The 21,953-nt window shown below is 43.7% G+C and overlaps 2 protein-coding genes across 2 annotated transcripts in view; one reads left to right on the top strand and one right to left on the bottom strand.

Moving 5' to 3' along the window:
* The window catches only part of RHOBTB1 (Rho related BTB domain containing 1), an 81,961-nt gene extending 66,766 nt beyond the window's left edge, over positions 1–15,195 (top strand). The window contains exons 7-10 of the mRNA XM_060241094.1: positions 6,734–6,884; positions 7,975–8,063; positions 8,809–8,914; positions 14,650–15,195. Coding sequence (XP_060097077.1) covers positions 6,734–6,884; positions 7,975–8,063; positions 8,809–8,914; positions 14,650–14,819 — 516 coding nt within the window. The 3' untranslated portion in view covers positions 14,820–15,195. The remainder of the gene's footprint in view (positions 1–6,733; positions 6,885–7,974; positions 8,064–8,808; positions 8,915–14,649) is intronic.
* Positions 1–21,953, bottom strand: part of CDK1 (cyclin dependent kinase 1) — a 286,235-nt gene that overhangs the window by 238,106 nt on the left and 26,176 nt on the right. The window lies entirely within an intron of this gene.

Here is a 21,953-nt window from a genome sequence, read left to right as displayed (position 1 = left end):
CTGCAGGGAGAGCTGGGTTATCTGCAACGGTAACTCTTGCATTTGAGCTGCATCCCCTGAAAAATAGGAGCAACAAAAACAATCTTCAGTGTTCGAGGGGGGGGGAATACTATACCTTATATTAAGTCTCTCTCAGAGACAGCAGGTCTCTGCCCTCCCCTAGCGGCAGCCGTATGCCAGCTGCTCTTTCTAGAATGGTAGATATCAAACGGTTTTCGAAAGAGACATGCACCAAATTTGTCATCTGTTTAAGTCCACCACTGATGACAGCCAACATTTCCTTGAGAAAAATGTTCAGAAGATTGCAGAGTTTTTAACGCTAGTGAAGAAGAGAACTATTTTATCTCCTCCACCCCCAAAGATCTTACTCTAAAAATGCACCAAGGATATCTATCTGGTTACTGTGGAATTTTGGGCAGCCACTGGTGTTACAGTACTTCTTCCTATATATTCAGCAGTCTGCTCTACATACTTCACTTTCCAATACTGCTCTCAGCGTTCTCGTTGGAACTGCTCCAAGTGAAAATAATAGTCATTGGCATTTGGGCGGTATAGAATTATGTCACATGGCACTACTTAAAATGAGGAGGGCCCTAGGCAGGTTGATGGGGACAGTTCCAGAGGGGAGGGGCACAAGCTCGGCTTGGGGGGGGGCATGGTTTATTGGCAGAGATTCTATTTTGAATGCAGAAGGACCCAGGTTCAATCCCAGGCATCTCCAGTTGACAAGGTCAGATAATGGGTCAAGTGAAAGGCTTTTGCCTGAAACCCGGAAAGCAGCTGCTAGTCAGAGCAGACAATCCAGAGATTTGCTCAAGGCAATTTACAGCAGTAAAACAGAGCCATTAAAAGTCATGCATTAAAAACAAAGCCATTAAAATATCTACTAAAACAAACTGATGCCATTAAACCCAGCCACTAAAACAAGCCCATATAATGCTTTTAAAAAGGCAGAGCTTAACAACAACATAAAATATACATCAGGCATCCTGATATACATAAAATGATCTTTGGACCATAAAACATTGAAGAGATAAAACTCCTTGGTTGAAAGTCTGTGTTAAAAGGAATGCTTTAGCTGAGCACCTACAAGAAAGCAACGTAAGCACCAGGGTGAGCCTCATGGGGGAGGGCATTCCAAAAGCGAGGTGCCACCACTGAAAAAGCCTTGGCTCTGGACACTTTCTACCTCACCTCTGAAAGTGGGACTGCAGAAAACAGGGCTTCAGAACAGGATCTTGAAGTGGTAAACTGGACCATAGAGGTGGGCATGGTACTTCGAAGTAACCTGGCCCTAAACCATTCAGAGCTTTAAAGGTAAGAACCAGCACTCTGAATTAAGAGTCTCTTTTCGGGCGTTCTGTGATCTTCTGATCTCTGTTCTTTTCTGGCGTTCTGTGATCTTCAGATCTCTGTTCTTTGAAAACCAGACTCTACAATTTTCTCCGAAAAAGTTCCAGAAGATTGCCACTCACCCATACTATTTCCTTCTCTGTATTCAGCACTATCATTTAAAAGATAGGGTAGGTGCGTGGGATGGGGATGAAGCTGAACAAATCTTTCAATAAATGTGCTGGTTAAATGAACAGAAGTGCAGGGGGAAGTACTTGAAGATCTTTAACATGAGCAATAGGAATTATGTTTTTAATTACATATAGTTACGCAGATCACACAATAATCACAGTTCATCAATTTTTTTATTTATTTATTTATCTGAGATTTATATCGGGTAGGCTCTTTTGGGTTCTGCTGCTTCCTGGTGGCATAACTTGAAATTAATCCCAGGGTGAACATTTGAGGTTATTTGGTCTGGGTAGGCTGCCTGCAGGAATTAAGTGTGCCACCATGTATTATTTCTAAAAATATAGCATTAGATACTGGATGTATTGGGGAACATGGGTATGGACCCCTTTGGGAGAGTAAGCTGGACCTTTCCCCCCCTGCTGTGACAGTTTTCAGTTTCTTCATCCAGAGGCACAATCATTCCATAAATTGGGGACAATATAATTGGAAGCTGTGAAGCAGGCATTTCAAGCAGCAGATGCTGAGTTTCTGAAAGCAGTTGACATAGGAAAGGTAATACTGCCAGGTGCTGAAAAATAATCAGCAGTCCAGAAAGCATCTCTGAATTATTTTTAGCTGCACAGTGTTTATATTAAGGACAGGGGATGAGCTAATGCAGAGACAGAGCCCCAAAACAACAATGTGAATTGTCCTTGACTTGGTGTATTTTGTACCATTTTCTCCACAGGATAGCTTCTCATGAGAGGTACATATTCATGTCTGTGTGCGTGGACAGGCCAACCAGAGTTTAGCAGTTCAGAGGGCAATTCAAAGGACAATTTACTGAGAGTAACCTCAGTGAATAAAATAAGCCTTCCTTCTGAGCAGAACTGCTTAGAATTGCTTCTCCATATCAGCTGTTTAGGGTGGGAGAGATGGTGGGAAGTGTCATTTTGGTGCCAGTTTGGTGTAGTGGTTAAGTGTGCAGACTCTTATCTGGGAGAACCAGGTTTGATTCCCCACTCCTCCACTTGCAGCTGCTGGAATGGCCTTGCGTCAGCCATAGCTCTTCTGTGAGAGCTCCCTCTCAGCCCCACCCACCTCACAGGGTATCTGTTGTGGGGGGAGTTCTGTGAGAGCTCTCTCTCAGCCCCACCCACCTCACAGGGTGTCTGTTGTGGAGGGAGAAGATGTAGGAGATTGTAAGCCACTCTGAGTCTCTGATTCAGAAAGCAGGGCGGGGTATAAATCTTCAGTCTTCTTCATTGCAACCGACTGATGGTGACTCAGTAGTAGAGGTGTGCATTAAAAGAAACCAATATCTTCCAGGTGCGAGTATATTGAACCCAAAAAAATCTGTATTTCCCCCTGAATCCCAGTGTCAGGATGGCGTTGGAATTTCAGAAATATCCAGGATTGCCAAATTTTTTCTTTTGCTCTATTATACCCTATGACCATTATAGTCATTGGTAGGCTATAATGGAGAATCTATCTGGGGCTCTGCAGGGAATGTTTTTTGAAGTAGAGCCTCTCCTCTCAAAAAACCAACCATAGTTTCAAAAAGATTGGACCAGGGGGTCCCATTCCATGGGATCCAGAAGAAGGTGCCCCCATCCTCCATTGTTTCCAGTGAAGAGGAAAAAATCATTTAAAGTGACTGCAATCCCTTTAAATGCCTGAGAGTTCAGTCCAAAGACCTTTAAAGGGACTGCAAGCCCTTTAAATCCCCTGTAACTGAGGCTATCCGGCAGCTCGAATTTTTTTTTTTCCAGGGTGGCTATCTTCAGCTAGCCAAATCACTACCCGCTCTGTGATCAGCTGAGAAAATAACTGATAAATATCAATAAGGTATTTATTGGGTACTATTTCAGCTCAGTTTATACCGAGCCCACACCCCTACCCTGGGTGAGAGAAACAGAAGTGGTTTGCCATTGCCTGCCTCCGCGTACTAACTGTGGACTGCTTTGGTGGTCTCCCATCCAAGTACTAACCAGGGCCAACCCTGCTTAGCTTCGGAGATGTGACAAGATAAGACCAGTCTGAGCCCTCCAGGTCAGGGCAGCCCAGTACCTGATGGCATATTTGCAAAAAGCATTTCTGAGGTGCAAAGTACAGAAAATCTAGGCTACTGTCTCTTGTATTGCCAAACATAGAAGGATATTTCAAGTTGATAATATCGTTCTGAGTCAGCAGGGGCTAATGACCTGATAAAATAAGGCCTTAGTGAAGACAAATCTGTAATTTCCAAGTGGCCAGTTTTGTAGTACTAGTTAAAATGTGCTTTTGGAGAAGGACGTGTGGCTAGGCTATGTGTGAAGGCAGGTTCTCTTCTTTTAATAGTAGGACTGGATTCAGAGGTGCAGCTTCCTGGGTTTAGTTCCTTTTAGATGAGGTAGAGCATTGGATGCTAATCATTTCTTTGTAATTTTGTTATTTCCAAATGGTGCAGTAGCATATTACATCAGTCTGCTTTTTTTGGAGGATCTCTAGGGCCTTGACTCAAGTGTGTTCCAAAAACTCAACTTCCAAAACTGTGTGTGGCTTCCTTCGAGCATGGGTGGGTAAATCATTCAAGCACAGAGATTCTTTGCCTGTCTGGTATAGTTACCTTGTCAGTGTCCTATTTCTTTAAGATGAATTGGAACTGCCAAAGGATTGTGTCATTCTTGAGTACAGGTGTTAAAGTGTCATCAGGTGTAAGCCTTTAACCAATTTGGATTGGGATATTGGGTAAGGCGACTTGAAATGCAGTAGCCTGCTACCTGTTCAGTGTGGGATAGGAAAGGACGGATATAGCGTGGCATACTGTTGGATGGAGTTTGGAATTGATGACTGTGGACTGTGTATTGACTATTCTATTGGACTGTGCATCTGTACCTCTGCCTGGCTTTATTGATTGTAAGTGTATGACTATTGGACTGCTTCTTGACTTTGATATCTGCCTGACCCCAATACAGTTTGTTGAACCGGCTGTCTTTGTGAGTGTCTTCATTAGAACTGCAACTGAGACTGGTCTGGCCAGAGTGGCCCAGTGGGACGCTTCTACTACTACTCTGTCATACCTGACCATTAGCTCTTGATGAGAAAATTTCAGCTGACCGTTCTGGGCTATGAGTTTAACAAAGGAACGGTCAGCCAAAACAACCTTGTTCCATGAGGCATCTTGTGGACTGGATTCGGGGTCCCCAACTTTTTCAAGCCTGACACAGTATCGTGGGCACAGTCCCGAAATAGCTGCTACAAAATGGGTGCCACAGGAGGCAGATTCAGCCTCAAAATGTCAGCCACCACTGGCAGCTGCTGTCCAACCAATGTTTTGGAACGTCTGCAGAGCCAATCAGAAGGCTTGCTGGGCAAAAAACCCTATCTGGCTATGCCTACTTTCTAAAAGCATTTGCCGAGCATCAGAAAAGATGTCGATGAACACTGTGGCACCCATGGGCACCACACTGGGGGGGCCCTGGACTAGATATTTGCTAAGATAATTACAGTGAACTTTGGTTACACAAGAAGTCTTCCTTATGTAATTGACAGGACTTTAAACACTCCAGTTTGGGCGAATCATTCCCTTATAGGCTTTTAGTGCAACGAATTATAGGTCAAGAGTTCGGTGAAGCAGCCAGCATGCAGCACCACAGTTCTGCTATATACAGATTGGGGCTCCAAAAAGCTACTTTAGGAGCCTCCAAGGGTTTGAGCATGCCCAGTGGAATAACTGACTTCTTTCTCTGAATGGCAGACCTCTGTGCTAGTTCACTCCCCCCCCCCCCCCCACAGATACTGAGATGTAGTCTTGACTGTTGTTCTTTTTTTCCACTGTCTGTCTGAATTCTGCCCTATTATATAACCACAATGCGACACTCACTCTCTAGTGTACCTTAATTCCCTTCTTTATTCCCATATCAAAGCAAGAGTTTCAGTTCTGGCCCCATTGGCTAATTCGCCTACCAGCTGTGTGTGGCTGCCAGCATCGTAAGGCATGAAGTCAGCCCCTTCAGTGCATGCACATGCAAACTTATGCCCAGAATAAAACTTTGTTGGTTTTAAAGGTGCCGCCGGACTCAAACTTTGTTCTGCTCCTCAGTACAGATGAACATTAAGAACAAGCAAAGAGGTGCGAAGGTCGCCGCTTCAAACGCTAATGAGCAACCCGAACACTGACCAATGGATAGAGCCTTATATTTGCATAGTTTAAAATTACGCCTTCAGGAAATGTTGGAATTGGTGTCCGCATGCTAAATTTATGTAATTAACTATTCATCATCATAATTGATAATTATCATACCGTAGTGTGTGGAGTAAATCCTAAGATTGTCTGGCAGCCGGAAGTTCTAGCTATAGACTTTTTTTTTTAAAGGAAAGGATGTTTTAGAGGTGGTTTGCCATTGTCTGCTTCTGCGCCATGCCCCTGGTATTCCTTGGAGGTTTCCCATCCAAATACTAGCCATGGCAAACCTTGCTTAGTTTACAAGATCTCATGGGATTGGGCTGCATTTTCTACCCCACCCTTCCTCCAAAGAGCTCCAGATAAAGTATATCACTCTGCTCTGCCTTCATTTTAGCCAGAGCAGTCTTTTGAGGTAGGTTATAATAAGTGTATGTGACTGGCCCATCGTCACTGAGCAAACTTCATAGCACAAGGGGAGATTATGAACTTGGGTCTCCCAGCTCCTAGTCCAACACTTTTCCTACTTACAGGCATTTGGACACTTTAAGTGAGAGATGCTTGGGGGCGGGACAAGAATCCTTACCACTTCTCCCAGTAGGATAAAATGGAGATTCTCCAAGTTTCTTAAGGGGCATACTGAATAAAAATGGGATTGATTACGAGATTCAAACAAAACCCTTGCCACTGGTGAGCCCCTGTCCCCAATATAGCTATTATCTGGAGAATTCTGTAGTTCAGTAACCAGAAGTTTTTGGCCGGTGCACATCCAAAGGATGAACTTGTACTGTTAGAGTGTATACAGCACAGGTGTGTTGGTCAGGTTTTGCCCCATATCTACTAAGGCAGGCTGGAATCCCTGGGTGACCTTGAGCCAGCCACTCGCTCAGCCTAACCCACCTCACAAGGTTCTTGGAGGAGGGGAGAATGGCCATTGCCCGCCTGACCTCCTTGGAGGAAGGCAGAAATAACAGTGTAGTCGACGGTGTCTTGTCCTTGACTGGATCCTCTCTCAGTTGTGAAGGTTTTGAACACACCTCTCTCTTTTTTTTTTTCAATGTTCAGGTTCTTCTTCCAAACATAAACAAGACCTCCATGCAAACCGTGCTGGATTACCTGTACACCAAGCAGCTATTCTCTAGTCTGGAGCTGGACACGCTTGAATTAATTGCACTGGCAAACAGATTTTGCCTCCCACATTTGGTTGCGCTTGCAGGTAAAGATTCTGGCTCATCATTGCCAGGCCTGTAGCCAGAAAAATTTTGGTGGGGGGCCACTGTTGCTCTCTCATGCTCTCACTCTCACTGTCGCTCTCTCATGCTGTCTCTCTCTTGTGCTCTCTCGCTGTCACTTTCTTGCTCTTGCACTCTCTCCCACTCTCACTGTTGCTCTTTCATGCTCTCTCTCTCTTGCTGTTGCTCTCTCGTGTTCTCTCCCTCTTGCTCTCTCCCCCCTTTTTCTCAGGTCCTGTTGCTGGCCACATGAATTAAAAGCATATTGAAGGCCCTTGAATGGAGGGGCCCTACAGAGGGAAGGGGGAGTTAAATAGAGTGCCCTGGGCCTCCCATAGCTATGCGCCTGCTCACTGCACACCTGTGGCAGCTCTTCCTTCTGGCAACATCAAAACATTCTATCATTGCTGTGTCATACCTGATCTTTGTGCAACCCCCCGCATCTTCACCCAAACACACAGTTTTGCTTCCAAAACCAAATGATGATACATCGGGGAAAACCACACAGTGCTTCCTTTACTCCCCTCTGTGCTGAATTAATTTGGTCCGCTGAAGAAGCTCTTGCACGCTTTAGAGACAGGAAGCGAAGAAGAGTCTGCAATTCATAATGCCCATTAGGCAACTGATTACCCTTAATTGAAAGAGCCATGACCATTAGAGTTTCCATTGCAGATTCCTATTTTGAGAGTCTAATGGCTGATCTTAAACCATTTTAAATCAAGCCAGTCCAAGCAGGCATCCCATAAAAGAGTGGACCGAGTTGGTTTTATTACCCTACTCCGACTTGGTTAAATTATTTTGCTAGTAATACAAAGATAGCTAATTCCAGGAATTGCCCATTCCTCCCCTCCCCAACTGTTTTAAAGAGAAGTGGGCTTGCTTGCAAGATGTCTTCATTTTATCCCAGGGCTTCATAAAATTTGTACCTGAGAGTGCTTATTGGTTTGTTTTTTTCCCTCCATTGGCTCTGGCAATAGTATGGTGGGTGAGGGAAAGGTTAAAGCGGGGACTGTTCTGAAATTGCAGTTATTTTCCTAAGAAAGCTGGTTTTGTGTCTCTTTTCCACCACAACAGAGCAACATGCCGTGCAGGAGTTAACCAAAACTTCAGTGAGTGGTGTTAGCATCGATGGAGATGTACTGTACTATTTGGAAATAGCCCAGGTTAGTACTAGTTCATTATGAACAGTGCATATTCTTATCAGCAATATTGAGGGTTTTTTTTTTTAAATGTAAAGACTTTTTAAAAACATAATGGTTTTGTAATGCAGGGGTCCCCAACCTTTCTGAACCTCTGGACACTTTTGGAATTCTGAAACAAGGTGATAAGTGTGGCCACAAAATGGCTGCCATAAGATGCAGTGACAACCACAAAGTAATTATCAGAGCTTACATTCAGTCACATTGTGAAGAGCTTTGTGTTGTGGTGGCAGCCAGGACTTTTTTTTTTTCTAACAGGGACTCCTTTGGATGGTAGGCCACACCTCTCTCTGTTGTAGCCAATCCACCAAGAGCTTACAGGACTCTTAGTACAGGGCCGACTGTAAGCTCTTGAAGGATTGGCTACATCAGGGGTCTGTGGCCTAATATGCAAAGGAATTCCTGCTACAAAAAAAAAAAGCCCTGTGGAGTGTTAAGTTTTCAAGAGTTAAAGTTCCCTTCATCAGATACAAGTAGGAATGGAGATCCCTGAGCCCTTCTATCCCAGTCAGGAGGTGGGAGGGGAGTTTTGACTCTTGAAAGGTTATACCCTAGAAATCTTGCTGGTCATTATGGTGTTAAGACTTTTTCATGTGCAGATCCCATGGCTCAATCCCTAGACAGTTCTCTCCTGTAGTAAACTCCAGAATATTTTTGCAAGGCAACTCTTGGCTCTGCAGAACACTGATTCAGCTTCGTTCTTTTCCAGTTCCACAATGCTAACCAGCTAGCAGCTTGGTGCTTGCACTATATCTGCACCAACTACAACAGTGTTTGTTCCAAGTTCCGCAAGGAAATCAAAACGAAATCTCCTGGTAAGGGCCCTTGGCAATTTTTTCTTCGACCATCCTTCCAGCCTTTCTATTTTTCTCTTTATTTTTTTTTCATATGAGTGTTTTTAAATGTTTGCTAAATTAAGTCAACTTGCACGTAAACTTGTGAGCCGCTGTCTTGCGATGCTTAGAGTGTCAGACTAGGATCTGGGAGATCTGGGTTCAAATCCCCACTCTACCTTCAAACCTTGTTGGGTGATCTTGGGCCAGTCACGCACTCTCAGGCTAACCTCATAGGGTTGTTATGAGTCCAAATGGAGGAGAAGGGAACGATGGAAGCCATGATGGAAGAAAGATGGAGTATTGAAATAAATGTGTATGATTGGAAGAGGGGTGTGCAGTTTGCTTTTCCATCCAACTTTCTTTTAAAATAATTTGGCCCCTTTGCCAAAGATTGGAGGAACAGGAAGTGATAGGGAACTGAGAACCGAACAGAGTTGCCATCTGGCCAATCCCCCAAAGTAGTTGAAGACTGTTGTAGCTTCTCCCGCTGTGGAATTCTAGCAGGAGATCCTTTGCATATTAGGCCACACCCCCTGATGTAGCCAATCCTCCAAGAGCTTACAAGGCTTGTTCCCCCTCTCCTTCATTCTGTGGCAGAACTAGGGTTTTGCTTGCTGCAGCAGGGTAAGAGAGTGAGAGAGACAGACAGCAAGACCAGGAGAGAGGAAGCAGGCGGACAGAGAGAGAGCTTGCCTTGTTTCCTGCTAAATCATGTGATTTAAAAATGTATGTCTGGTGTTTATTATGTAGGCAAAAGGGCAGATAAATGAAGTCTTCAAGGGCACAGAGCACCACGATATCAGTGACATCAGGAAGCTGTGCCCAAAGCTTTGCTTTGGTTTGTTTTTACAGTTTTCATCCTGTGTGGCAAACTTGCTGCCTCCACACATTTTTGGAAGCAGTCTCTGTTCTGTGCATATCATTGCACTGAATAATCCTGTTTCCTTTCGTCTTTTATAAAATAAATCCTGGCTTAAATTGATAACGCTAGCTAAGTTCATCAACTTTTGAATCCAGAGTGGGCTGCAGGAAATGAGTCAAGAGATGGTGCGTAGGTTTAAGAAAGGATAAACGCACGTGAACTTGAGATTCTCAGTAGGTTTACAGCGAAGCTGTAGCCTGAAAGTCCAGGCAGTATTAATTTGTTCTAAATTAATTTTAGGTCTTCTCTTTTTAAAATTTGTTTACTGATAACTTTTCTTACGACGTCCCAGATTTGCTCAGGCATTGACCAAACTAAAGAACAATGAGCAGTGAGTCCACGGAATAATTCCCAGCCATCTTTGCCCTGTCCACAGTTTGCCCGGCACATCTTTTGCCTCCATCCAGTGGATACAGCATCAGAATCTTTGTAAGAAGGACCTAAAGCGAGGCTTTACGTTTCTTACTGAGTGATTAAAAGCTTTTAATGGGGGGTGGGATATCTTGCCCTTTGCTCCTTTCTCTCCTTCCTTTTTGCAGGCATTGAAAACCTGGGCATGGCCAGCAGCATAGTCTAAAGAGCTCTTTGACCTTGGCTCTTAATTTGTGGCTTGCAGTTTTGTGGCCCTTAGGAACATGCTGAGGATGCAGTTTTGTTCATTTTGTTTTGTTTCTCTGTTTGTGTATTTAAACGGGGTATTTTTGGAAGCCAGTTTGAGTCCCTGCTGGAGAGAAAAGCAGGGCAATAAGCAGTGTTCCCTCTAAGCTGAGTTAACGTGAGCTAGTTCACAGTTTTTTAACTCCTTGCTCACATATTTCTATTTGAGCTCCGGAAGCATGGCCCCAGAGCAAACTCAGTTATGCAGCAGCTCGCAACTTTAATACCAGTAGCTCACAAGACTTTACTCATAAGACTCAAAGGCTTAGAAGGAGTATTGGTAACAAGTTACTTAAATAATAAATTGTCCTAGGGATGCTAAGCTTAATAATCCATCATATTTGTAGCTTACATAATTTTCCTTTCCTTTGTACTCACAACAGCCTTGTGAGGTAGGCTAGGCTGAGAGTACGTGACTGGCCCATGATCACACAGTAAGCTTCAAAGATAGAGTGGGGATTCAAATCTGGGTCTCTCTGATCCTAGCCCACCACTCCAAGCACTACCAGACTCTCAATTTTGTCAATATGTATTGGAGTCTACACAAATACCCACAACTTGTGTAGAGGCAATGTGGCAGGCATAGTGAGAACTGAATCCTCCTTGGGCCTCGTTTCTTTGATTAATTTTGGTTGTTGTAGCCTGTGAATGCTTCTCTCTGGGAGTGCTGCAGTCAGATAAGAGCCTAGTTAGAACCAAAGCTTGATCACTTGCACGTACTACTTAGACTTTCCCAGCTAGGAGCCACTGTTAACTAGGTGTACTTTCTGTCGTAAGTAATTGGGTTCAATAAAACATGGATGTTTAAAGAATTTCTGAAGTTAGAATGCCAGGATGTAATGTACAACCAGATTTCCCCCTCAAGTTCAGCTTCCCCTTCCTTGTCTCCCTGGCTTGTATCAAAAATCTGAAAATCTTTATCACAGATAGCCTTGGTTCCCAGTAATAGCTTCAAGCAGTTAGCCATATTATAATTTGTAGTTCAGGTTTACCTGACAGAATGTAACCCTCTGTTCCAAACCTTCCAACTTCTAGCAAGGCCAAAAGGTTGTCCAGCTTCTATTCCTCACCAGGCCAAACGTTTGTCAAACAAGCCAGTATTCAGGATGTTGGGCCAATCTGTGTGTGACAGAAGTACACCTACAACCCATGTCTGACCCTTCCTCATCATGGCTTACAGCATCTAACCAAGAGGGCCTGACAATTTAGGGTTAGAAGACAGTAAATATCTGCCTAGAAGAGGGGAAAGTCCCACCCACCTTGATGAAGGCACCTGTGAGAGAGCTCCTTTAAAAAACCCTCCCTGGACAAAAAATACTTTACAGGCAAAGATGTTTTTACCATTTGGGGTCAGGTGGTGGCTGCATTATTGGATGAGCCTGATTATTCCGACCCATTTCAATCTGACTTCTGGCCAGTTACGGAACTGAAACCATCTTGGCCACTCTAATCTTTGATCTGTGCTGGAAGAAAGACGAGGGGAATGCAGCCCTGTAGATTGTTCTGAACTTTTCACTAAGGGCGTTTTCGCACTGACCTTAATCGGTAGCGACGCCCCTCTTCACCGCGCAGGATCTGCGCAGATTTCGCACTAATTGCCGCGGAGCACCCGGAAGAGCCGGAAAGTCCCGCGGCTTTTGCGGCGCAAACAGAAACCGCCAAAACCCAGTTTCCATTTGCGCCGCAAAAGCCGCGGGACTTTCCAGCTCTTCCGGGTGCTCCGCGGCAATTAGTGCGAAATCCGCGCAGATCCTGCGTGGTGAAGAGGGGCGTCGCTGCCGATTAAGGTCAGTGCGAAAACACCCTAACATTACTCATTAACATTAACACCTGTCTGGGATGGGTACTGGGAGACTTTTTGTTCCAGTAGCCTGATTCCCATCTGATAGGTAAGTTCCAAAAGGAGCAGTGCTTGTTACCATCTGTCCTATACCATCTACTCTGTGAAATTCCACAAGGATCCGTCTCGTCTCTTATTCCAGGAGTGGCCAACGGTAGCTCTCCAGATGTCTTTTCCTACATCTCCCATCAGCCCCGGCCATTGGCCATGCTTGCTGGGGCTGATTGGAGTTGTAGGCAAAAAACATCTGGAGAAGCTACCGTTGGCCACCCCTGTCTTATTCCAACACCTACATAGATCTGGAATGAGTGCCGTTGGTATGCTAATACCACCCAGCTCTGTTTCTCCTTTTCATCACAGCTCACTCATCCTTTTCATCCAATTCATTTGAGGTTGTGGATGCTTTGCACAGGTGACTGGATTCAGGAATGGATGAGGGCCTCTAAACTGAAGCCCAGTCCAGACAAAATGAAGCGTTCTGTTGCGTGACAGAGAGCTTGATCGGTATTTGGCATGTTAGGATGAAGTTAAACTACCTGAAATAACAGGTTTGCAGCTGTAGTCCATGGTACTTTTCACCAACTTCAGCTGGTACTTCTGTTGTGAAAAAGGCAATCTTGCCACCATTGAACACACTTTAGTAACACTTTCAAGAATGTTTAGAAATGTCAACTGGTTCCACAGGCTGCCGTTCGCAAGCTGGATCACATCTTTACCTCTACATAAAATGATCAATAGCTACCAGTTTGTTTGCGAGCACAATTCAGAATACCACTTCTTACCCTTGAAGCCTAAGTAGTTTAGGATTAGGCAGGGGTGGGATTCTAGCAGGAGCTTCTTTGCATATTAGGCCATACCCCCTGATGTAGCCAATCCTTCAAGAGTTTACAAAAAAGAGCCTTGTAAGCTCTTGGAGGATTGGCTACATCAGGGGTGTGTGGCCCAATCTGCAAACGAGCTCCTGCTAGAATTCTACCTCTGGGATTAGGATGGCCAAAGGGTCACGTGCTTCTCTGTGAACCTGCCCATTTCTTATGAGGTCCTGCCCCCATATGTGTGGTTGGCTGAAACATCACTTTTTCCACTATGGCACTCAAACTTCAGAGAGCCTTCTCATAGGCACTCATCTACTGTGTATTCCTTGAAGTGTCCTCCATATCATCTGTTTGCAGAGCTCTTTTAGTGCTCACTATTGGTGTGTGTTTTGTTATAATAGATAGTTGTGTGTTGCAATTTATTGTTTTTCATTTTGGTTGTAAATGACCTCAAAGGCATAGATTCAAAGGAAGAGGGAAGGATAGAAATACTTAAGTAAACAAAACAGAGTTATGCTATGTTATCACTGCACTTTGTTTCCTGTAGATTACATTATCATTGTAGATTTGGAATTTCCTCTCTGAATTTTTACTCCAAGCATTTTTGCATCTTACAACAACCAACTAAAAAACCTTATCAGTAGTATATTCTTAGTTGAGAATACAAAAGTCCAAGGCTACGGGGGGTAAGACTCTATCACAGATTAGTGAACCCTTGTGTAAAATTTCAGATCTAATACCATGAGAACTTGAAACCTGGTGAAGGAAAGCAGAAGTTCTTCAGAAATACTGTCCAAGATTCTGCACTCCTAGCAAAATTGGCTGGCACATGGGAAGAAAACAACTTTAGATTTCGCCAGGGCTTTTTTTGAGCAGGAACACAGTTCCGGCTGGCTTGGCATCAGGGGTGTGTGGCCCAATATGCAAATGAGCTTCTGCTGGGCTTTTTCTACAAAAAGCCTATGCTAAACAACGGTGATGTCAGGGTTGTGTGGCCTAATATGAAAATGTGATCTTCTTCGTGGTCTCTGTGCATCACACTGATGGGATATAGGCGCCAGCGCCGATCACGATCGGTAACTTGAAAAGCTGCGGATTTCCGCGCCCCAGGCCCAGTGCGCATGCGCAGAAACCCCACCGAGCATGCTCACTGGGACCGAAGCGGACATCCCGCCAGTTCTCTTCTGACCGCCGCTTGGATCAGTCGATCATTCGCTACGGTCGGTGAATTTTCCTAAATCTTTATACAGGATTGTGGATTTCCAGACTACTGACTTTCATTTAAAAAAAAATTTTTTTTTTTTAGTTGTTTCTGAGAGAGCGGAGGCGCGGAATTGTTTAAGGCCCTGGATTTCGCTACTTTTCTTAGATATCAGGATGTCAAGAAAGTAGGGCAAAGGCTTCCACTTATTTGCAAGATATTGTCATTAGGGTTTGTTTAGAAGTCAGTCATATGCATGTCCTTTTTCCCCCCATGCAGATAATCAGGAATATTTTGAGAGACACCGCTGGCCCCCTGTATGGTATCTTAAGGAGGAAGATCATTACCAGCGAGTCAAAAGGGAACGAGAAAAGGAAGACATGGCTCTGAATAAGCATCATTCGAAACGCAAGTGGTGCTTCTGGAATTCCTCCACAGTTGTTGCCTGAGAAGGAGGAAAAACCATCAAGTGTGTGACTCAAGGAAACCCCACTGCTTTAAAAAAGCAAAGTCTTATTAGGAAAGAGGCCAGCATGGACCATTCTTGTACCAAGTACCATTGAAGTGAATGGGAATTGCCCAAGCACGGCTGCTTATGCAGTTCCCATTCAGATCAGTGGAGCTTCCACAGGGGGAGATCCTGGCTGATCCATTGGTTGAGGCGCTGGTTCTTATTCCACCCGGGTGCATTTATCGTCTGTAAGGTCAGAAAGCACAAGCTCACTGGGAGTGAGTGTGAAACAGCTCCTTAAAATTTCAACTTTTCCTACTTTTTTTAGTTAATAAGCTAAAATAATGTTTAAACCAGTATCACTTTTCTTTCTTTTTTTTAAAAAAATGCAAAAACAACAAATCCAGCATTAATCTCCTGAGTGGAAAACTATTTTTATACAATTCTGGGCGTGTGTGTGTGTGTGTACGTAAAGGTCTTTGCTAAAATTCCTGACTTCTTTTCTTTTACAGACCACAAAGTAATAATGTAAGTCAGTCTTTAATTTAGATCGTTTAGGTTGTGTGTTCTTCTCCCCCATTCCCTTCTGCAAGCACAGTGAAATATGAATAATATCTCAAATGAGCCTCTCTGGTAGAAATTGCCAGCCTAGCAACAAACTGGCTTTGCTAGGCAACTACTTTTTCCTCACTTTCAAGAGCTGTGTATTCATAACAACTAGATCCTCCTTCTTTTCTTTTCCCCCCTTTTCTGAAAAGTAAAGGGATGTAACAATAGCCAATGACTACAAAGTTATACCAAGTCAAAAATTTTCATTCAGCTGAAGAATACAAAGTGTAATTTATCTCTCCAGCAGCATTGCTGGGTCATACGTTTCCACTGTTTGCCATGTAAGGGCACAATTGCAACAGCCATGTGAAATTTGATAACTGTTTTTATGTATTCCTGGCCTTTACTATGTTTATTTTCAAGAATAATTCAAAAGGAATAATTAGAAGAGCTTATTAAATTAATCTCTTTCTCTTCACTGCAGATTTCCTAAGGGTTTGAATTCTAAAAAGTTGCATTTTCAGTTCTTTGGATTATTTCTGTTACGTTTTCTATGCCTGCTTTTTTAAGGAAAACACAAAATGCTCCAAAGTGTTGGTAAACCTTTTTACTTCCTTGTGAGTATCCACATATTTAAAGGGCTGCTGAGAGTAAGCTAATCTCTTCCCTTTCCAGCATTTCATTAACCAAAAGCAAGTATCTCAATTACATTGCAGCAACGTTCTGCTGTCTCATTTGAGAAGAGAAGCAAAAGCAGTCGTGGGTAAACATTTGTCTGAGGATTCCTTGTGCACCTCAGCATGTATAAACACAGCTTCCCAAAGGAACTGAGTCATTTGCATTGCCAGCAATCCAGGCATGCAAAGCAGGCCAAGACAACATAGTAACCCCATTGTATACATGCTTGGGATCAGAGCTTTTCTTGTAGCAGGAACTCCTTTGCATATTAAGCTACACCCCCCTGATGTAGCCAATCCACCAAGAGCTTACAGAGCTCTTCTTACAGAGCCTACTGTAAGCTCTTGGAGGACTGGCTACATCAGGGCTGTGTGGCCTAATATGCAAAGGAGTTCCTGCTACAAAAAAGCTGCTTGGGACACATGAAGGCAGGAGCCTCACCCATGTCTGATCTCACTTTTGACTGGGGGGTCAGCAAAATTTTCATTTCATTTTATTTGATTTATATCCCGCCTCGGTGGGGAGGGCGGGATATAAATCGAATAAAATAAAATGAAAAAATTGTTACAAGACATAGGAACTTGAAACACCACCAGGTCCACAGAATGCCTACTTGGGGTAAGCATGTTGGTTTCCATTTCCATCAGGCCTTTTCCTTTCCAGTCCAAGTTTACCAGTATTTGTAGACTTCAGATTTTCTGAACTTGATATCTCAGCAACAACAACCAACAGGAAGTCCAAACTTTACCTGAATTCTTGCTTGGCAGCAAGTATGTATAAACAGTCCTCTCCCCGCCCCCAAGCTTTCAGTGCTTTACAGCCTCCTCAGCTGTTGGTCCTCTTGGACTGCAGACTCACACACACTAAATAATGCACTTTCAATCCACTTTCAATGCACTTTACAACTGGATTCTACTGTGTGAACTTGCAAAATCTAGTCTGAAAGTGGATTGAAAGTGCATTATTTAGTGTGTGTGATCACAGCCTTGATGTTGTATTAAGTTTAGAAATTCTTTCTAAGTAAGAGAGCCTCTGGCAGAGCAGGTTGGGCTTTGGAGTCCTGAATTCAATCACCTACCCCACCATTCAAGTATAAAGCTAATTTTGTCTGGCAGCCATTTTGTGGCTGCACCCCCCGATGCTACGTCAGAATTCAAAAAGGTTGGGAACTAGTCTAGTTGTTAATTTATCTATGCCCCTGAATGCATTCTTACAGTGAAACTCCCTCAACCTCTCAGTGCTATATCAACATGTTCTGACTTTTCCCTGTTTCTCTCACCTTTGGGGAAGGGGAAACCAGTATTGTGATGACTTCACATTATACAGTGTTGCAGCTATTACAGGGCAGGGGCAAGCGGATAATTACCACGAGTCTGGGCCAGCCACAGTTTTGCTACAGAAAATGGTTGCTCAGCAAAGTATATTGTACTCAGTCCACTGTACACAATAAGGAGAGCCAGTTTGGTGTAGTGGTTAAGTGTGTGGACTCTTGTCTGGGAGAACCGGGTTTGATTCCCCACTCCTCCACTTGCACCTGCTGGCATGGCCTTGGGTCAGCCATAGCTCTGGCAGAGGTTGTCCTTGAAAGGGCTGCTGCTGTGAGAGCCCTCTCCAGCCCCACCCACCTCCCAGGGTGTCTGTTGTTGGGGAGGAAGGTAAAGGAGATTGTGAGCCGCTCTGAGACTCTTCGGAGTGGAGGGCGGGATATAAATCCAATATCATCATCATCATCAAGGACAAAAGATGCTTGTCCATCCATGCTGTATACAAGTCTGTCATATGTCAACCACAGCAGTGCCCATTGTGTTGATTTTGAGGGCTTTCTTTCCAGCAGCCATGTGAGCCGAGCTATGGAGAAAGAACGGTCTCTTTTGTGTTATTTTAGACAGCAAGGATTTTGGATATCCGAGCTGAGGCCAGGGACAGCTGCATAGCGAAAGCCATCCAACTTTTTCAAAATAATTCAGGTCCCAGGTAGCAGACTCCCATCCTGGAGATTGCAGAATCTCTGCTCAGAAACCTGAGAGATTCTGTGGTTGCAGAATTGCCTGCGTAAATAGAAATCAAGAGACCAGCTCTTGTCACTTACAGCATCCATTGTACTGTGATAAAGAAGGGCTATGAAAAGGAAGGTGACTTCAAACATGCGCAAGTTAATTCCTGTTCAACAGAACTGGACAGCAGGAGGGAAAACAGAAAGAGAGGGAAATTTCAGCTATCAGGACCTGGAATTAATATCTGCTGAATCTCAAACTATGCATGACAGCAACTGACCTGTTTATTGTAACTTATGGCCTACTCCAGTCACATTTCAATGAGGGAGGCATGAGCAAAAGCGCCAAGGGAATAGGTTGCCCTCCTGATGTAGCCAGTCCTCCAAGAGCTCACAGGGCTCTCCTTACAGGGCCTACTGTAAGCTCTTGGAGGATTGGCTACATCAGGGGTGTGTGGCCTAATATGCAAAGGAGTTCCTGCTACAAAAAAGCCCTGGTTCTAACAGTACCCATCAGGAGAGGTGTGTTACCCTCACCCACATTGGCCCCCTTGCTCTGCAAACTAGACTCCACCTCCCACTTCGATCATAACTGGAGCCAGGCCTGGTTTAAAACAAACAGGCCTGGCTGCACTTGAATTCCAGTTTGCGCCTCTGTCGTAAATGTTAGTAGGTCTTGTTTTTACTAAGTATTATTACTAGGTTTTATAAAACCAAAGCTACTGTATGATTGTAATCTTGCCAAATTTACATGGATTAACACATTAAATGAACCAGGGGTATATGCAATAATAACCAGCTGTGTTAGTTATCAGCTACTATAACCAAGTGGCTGGCTCATTTGGTTAATTCTGCCTATGGCCTTTAATCTTGGTGGGGTTTTGTTGTTGTCATTTTTTGTTTTGTTTTTTGCAAATAATAATAATAAAAATTGTTTAGGTATAATATGTTTCTGGTTTCTCATTTGTCGTCTTCCGTCTTTTAAGAACATTGTTGATTCTTTTCTGTGGAATTATGTGGCAGCATTTCTGTCATGGGCCTGACCAGGATGTCCGAGGATAGCACTTGGATGGGAGACCACCAAGAAAGTCCAGGGTTGGTATGCAGAGGCAAGCAGTGGCAAATCACTTTTCTTCCTCTTGCACCTTGAAAACCCTACAGGGCACCAGAAGTTGGCTGTGAAATGACAACACCATCTTGCCTCTGAGAACAAAAATTCATATGAAAGCAAACCCTTCCCCTGGGAAAAAGGTAACAGTATCCTAGTATTCTTTCTGCAGCCATTTCACATTGGTACTAGGAGGAGTGTTTTCTTTTTACAAAGACTGCAAACGTGCTTTTACTCTGGGAACAACAGTCAAGCGACCTCTGAGACTGCTGTCAGTTAATGCATGTTCTTCCATTTGATTAAGAAAAGTTCGTGTGAGTCACTTAAAGACCTTGACTTAAAAATATGTTCCTGACGGGACCACAGGAGTCCAAAAATTCTCCAATAGGCAACTGCTCAACTGGCTCAAGGAGGTCCCATCAGGAATGTATTTTCAAGTCTATGTCTATTGACTTACCTGAATTTTTCTAATAGCCCTGTGCCTGACGAAAGGTTTGAAACAGGAAGAGGAGATTGGCAGTCCTCTAGCAACATATTCAGTACTTCATGGGATTAATGAAAATTTGAACCAAGACTGCATTAACATTGGCATATCAGCTTTATTAGGAGCATTGTCTTCAATGGACTATCAAACCTATTTGAATTGTTGTATTATTGAATGTGCAGATAATGCATGGATATACTTTTTAATTGTTTACAATAAATTACATGTAGTAGGTTCCATAGTAATTTAAGACACAGTTCATTATATATTGACAAAGTTCATGGGCCAGCCTGCCCTTGTGAAAAGCTTAGCAGTGGTGGAAATGTATATGTGAATGCTGATCCATATACAGATATGTGTGGATTGCCATTGCCTGCCTCCACACCCCAACCCTGGTATTCCTTGGATGTCTCCCATCCAAATACTAGCCAGAACTGACCCTGCTTAGCTTCTGGCTAGCCTAGACATAGGAAAATATAAAACGCCTTAAAAATCCAATATGTATATGCTGGGATGAGGGATTATTCCACAGGGAAACATTCGGCCTTAAGATCCCCCATTCTACTGCCTCAAGAACTTTATTGTCTCATTGGTAGACCTTAAGAGTATGGACCATACAGCTGCAATACATGCCACTGGAAAAAGGAATCCCCATGATGAGTACAAATAGTGGCATAAACTGAAAAAATCATCTCCCGATTGGCACTTTCACTGACGCTTCTCTCAATACTTTTAGAGTCCACTCCTACAGATAATCAGGAGGTTGACAAAAAAGGGAAACCAGCAGCTAATAAGGGTAACCAGCAGGAGACTACCAGGCAAAAGAAACAGTTTGCCAAGCCAGTGTAGAGAAAATAAAAGTTATTAATTATGTGCATAAGCACTGTCCTCATGGTGGCCCCAGCAAGGAGCTTTCAAGGCAAGTGAGAAGCAGAGGTGGTTTTTCTCAGTGCCTTTTTCTGTTTGGTGTAGTAGTTAAGTGTGCGGACTCTTATCTGGGCGAACCGGGTTTGATTCCCCACTCCTCCACTTGCAGCTGCTAGAATGCCCTTGGGTTAGCCGTAGCTATCACAAGAGTTGTCCTTGAACGGGCAGCTGCTATGAGACCCCTCTCAGCCCCACCCACCTCACAAGGGTGTCTGTTGTGAGAGGAGAAGATACAGGAAATTGTAAGCTGCTCTGTCTCTGGTTCAGAGAGAAGGGCAGGGTATAAATCTACAGTCATCTTCCTCCTCCTCTGATGGTCTCCCATCCAAGCACCAACCCTGCTCAGCTTCCGAGATCTGGCAAGATCGGACTGCCTTCCTGACCAGTTATTGTGTGTGTGTTAAGTGCCATCAAGCTGCTTCCAACTTATGGTGACCAGGGCTTTTTTTGTAGCAGGAACTCCTTTGCATATTAGGCCACACACCCTTGATGTAGCCAGTCCTCCTGGAGCTTACAGTGAGCCCTGTAAACTCTTGGGGGGTTGGCTGCTTCAGGGGTGGGTGGCCTAATACACAAAGGAGTTCCTGCTACAAGAAAAGCCCTGTGACCCGAAGAATTAACGACCTCTAAAGCGAACTGAAGCCTATAGCTTCCTTTATTGGGTCAATCCATCTCATCTTGAGTCTTTCTCTTTTCCTACGGCCTTCAACTTTTCCTAGTGTAATTGTCTTTTCGAGTGACTCTCATAAGGTGACCAAAATAGCATAGCCTTAGACTGGATATTTTAGCTTCTAGGGAGTGTTAGGGCTTGATTTAACCTAAAAGCCATTTATTTGTCTTTTTGGTGGCCCATGGTATCTGTAAAACTCTTCTCCAACAGCACATTTCAAATAAATAGCTATTATTCAAATTACATAGCTATTACAGATACTGGAGCCTTTTCTTCTGTGGGGCTAGCTATCTTAAATGCTCATGGACCCACATTAGAAGTGAAGTTTTCAAGCAGACTTTGCTTTACTGTATTGAACATCACCCATGGGAATGCTCTTTTGCAGTTACTCTGCTTTTATATAGTGTGTGTGTGTCACACAAATGGCCAATTACTCTGCACAATTTCATTGCATAAGCAAATCTTTTGCCTCTCTCTCTCTTTTCTCTCTGTCTCAAGTGGAATTCTGAATTTCCTCTGGGGATTTCCTTTTCAAAGCTGTAATGGCTAATGAGGATTATACAGAATGACATTTATTAGTCTTGTGCCTCTCTGGGCCCCGATAGCTCCTTAGAGCAGGAAGAAAAATTTTACCGTCTCAATGTGCTGATTTGGGGGAAAATATAAGCATTACTTATCAAAGAGAGAACCCCAGACACTAAGTTAGGGTGTCAAACTCATTTG

This window comes from Heteronotia binoei, chromosome 6 (genome assembly GCF_032191835.1).
Source record: "Heteronotia binoei isolate CCM8104 ecotype False Entrance Well chromosome 6, APGP_CSIRO_Hbin_v1, whole genome shotgun sequence".
NCBI lineage: Eukaryota > Metazoa > Chordata > Lepidosauria > Squamata > Gekkonidae > Heteronotia > Heteronotia binoei.
Note: the sequence above shows the minus strand (reverse complement) of the source record. Positions and strands in the feature narration are given on the sequence as shown.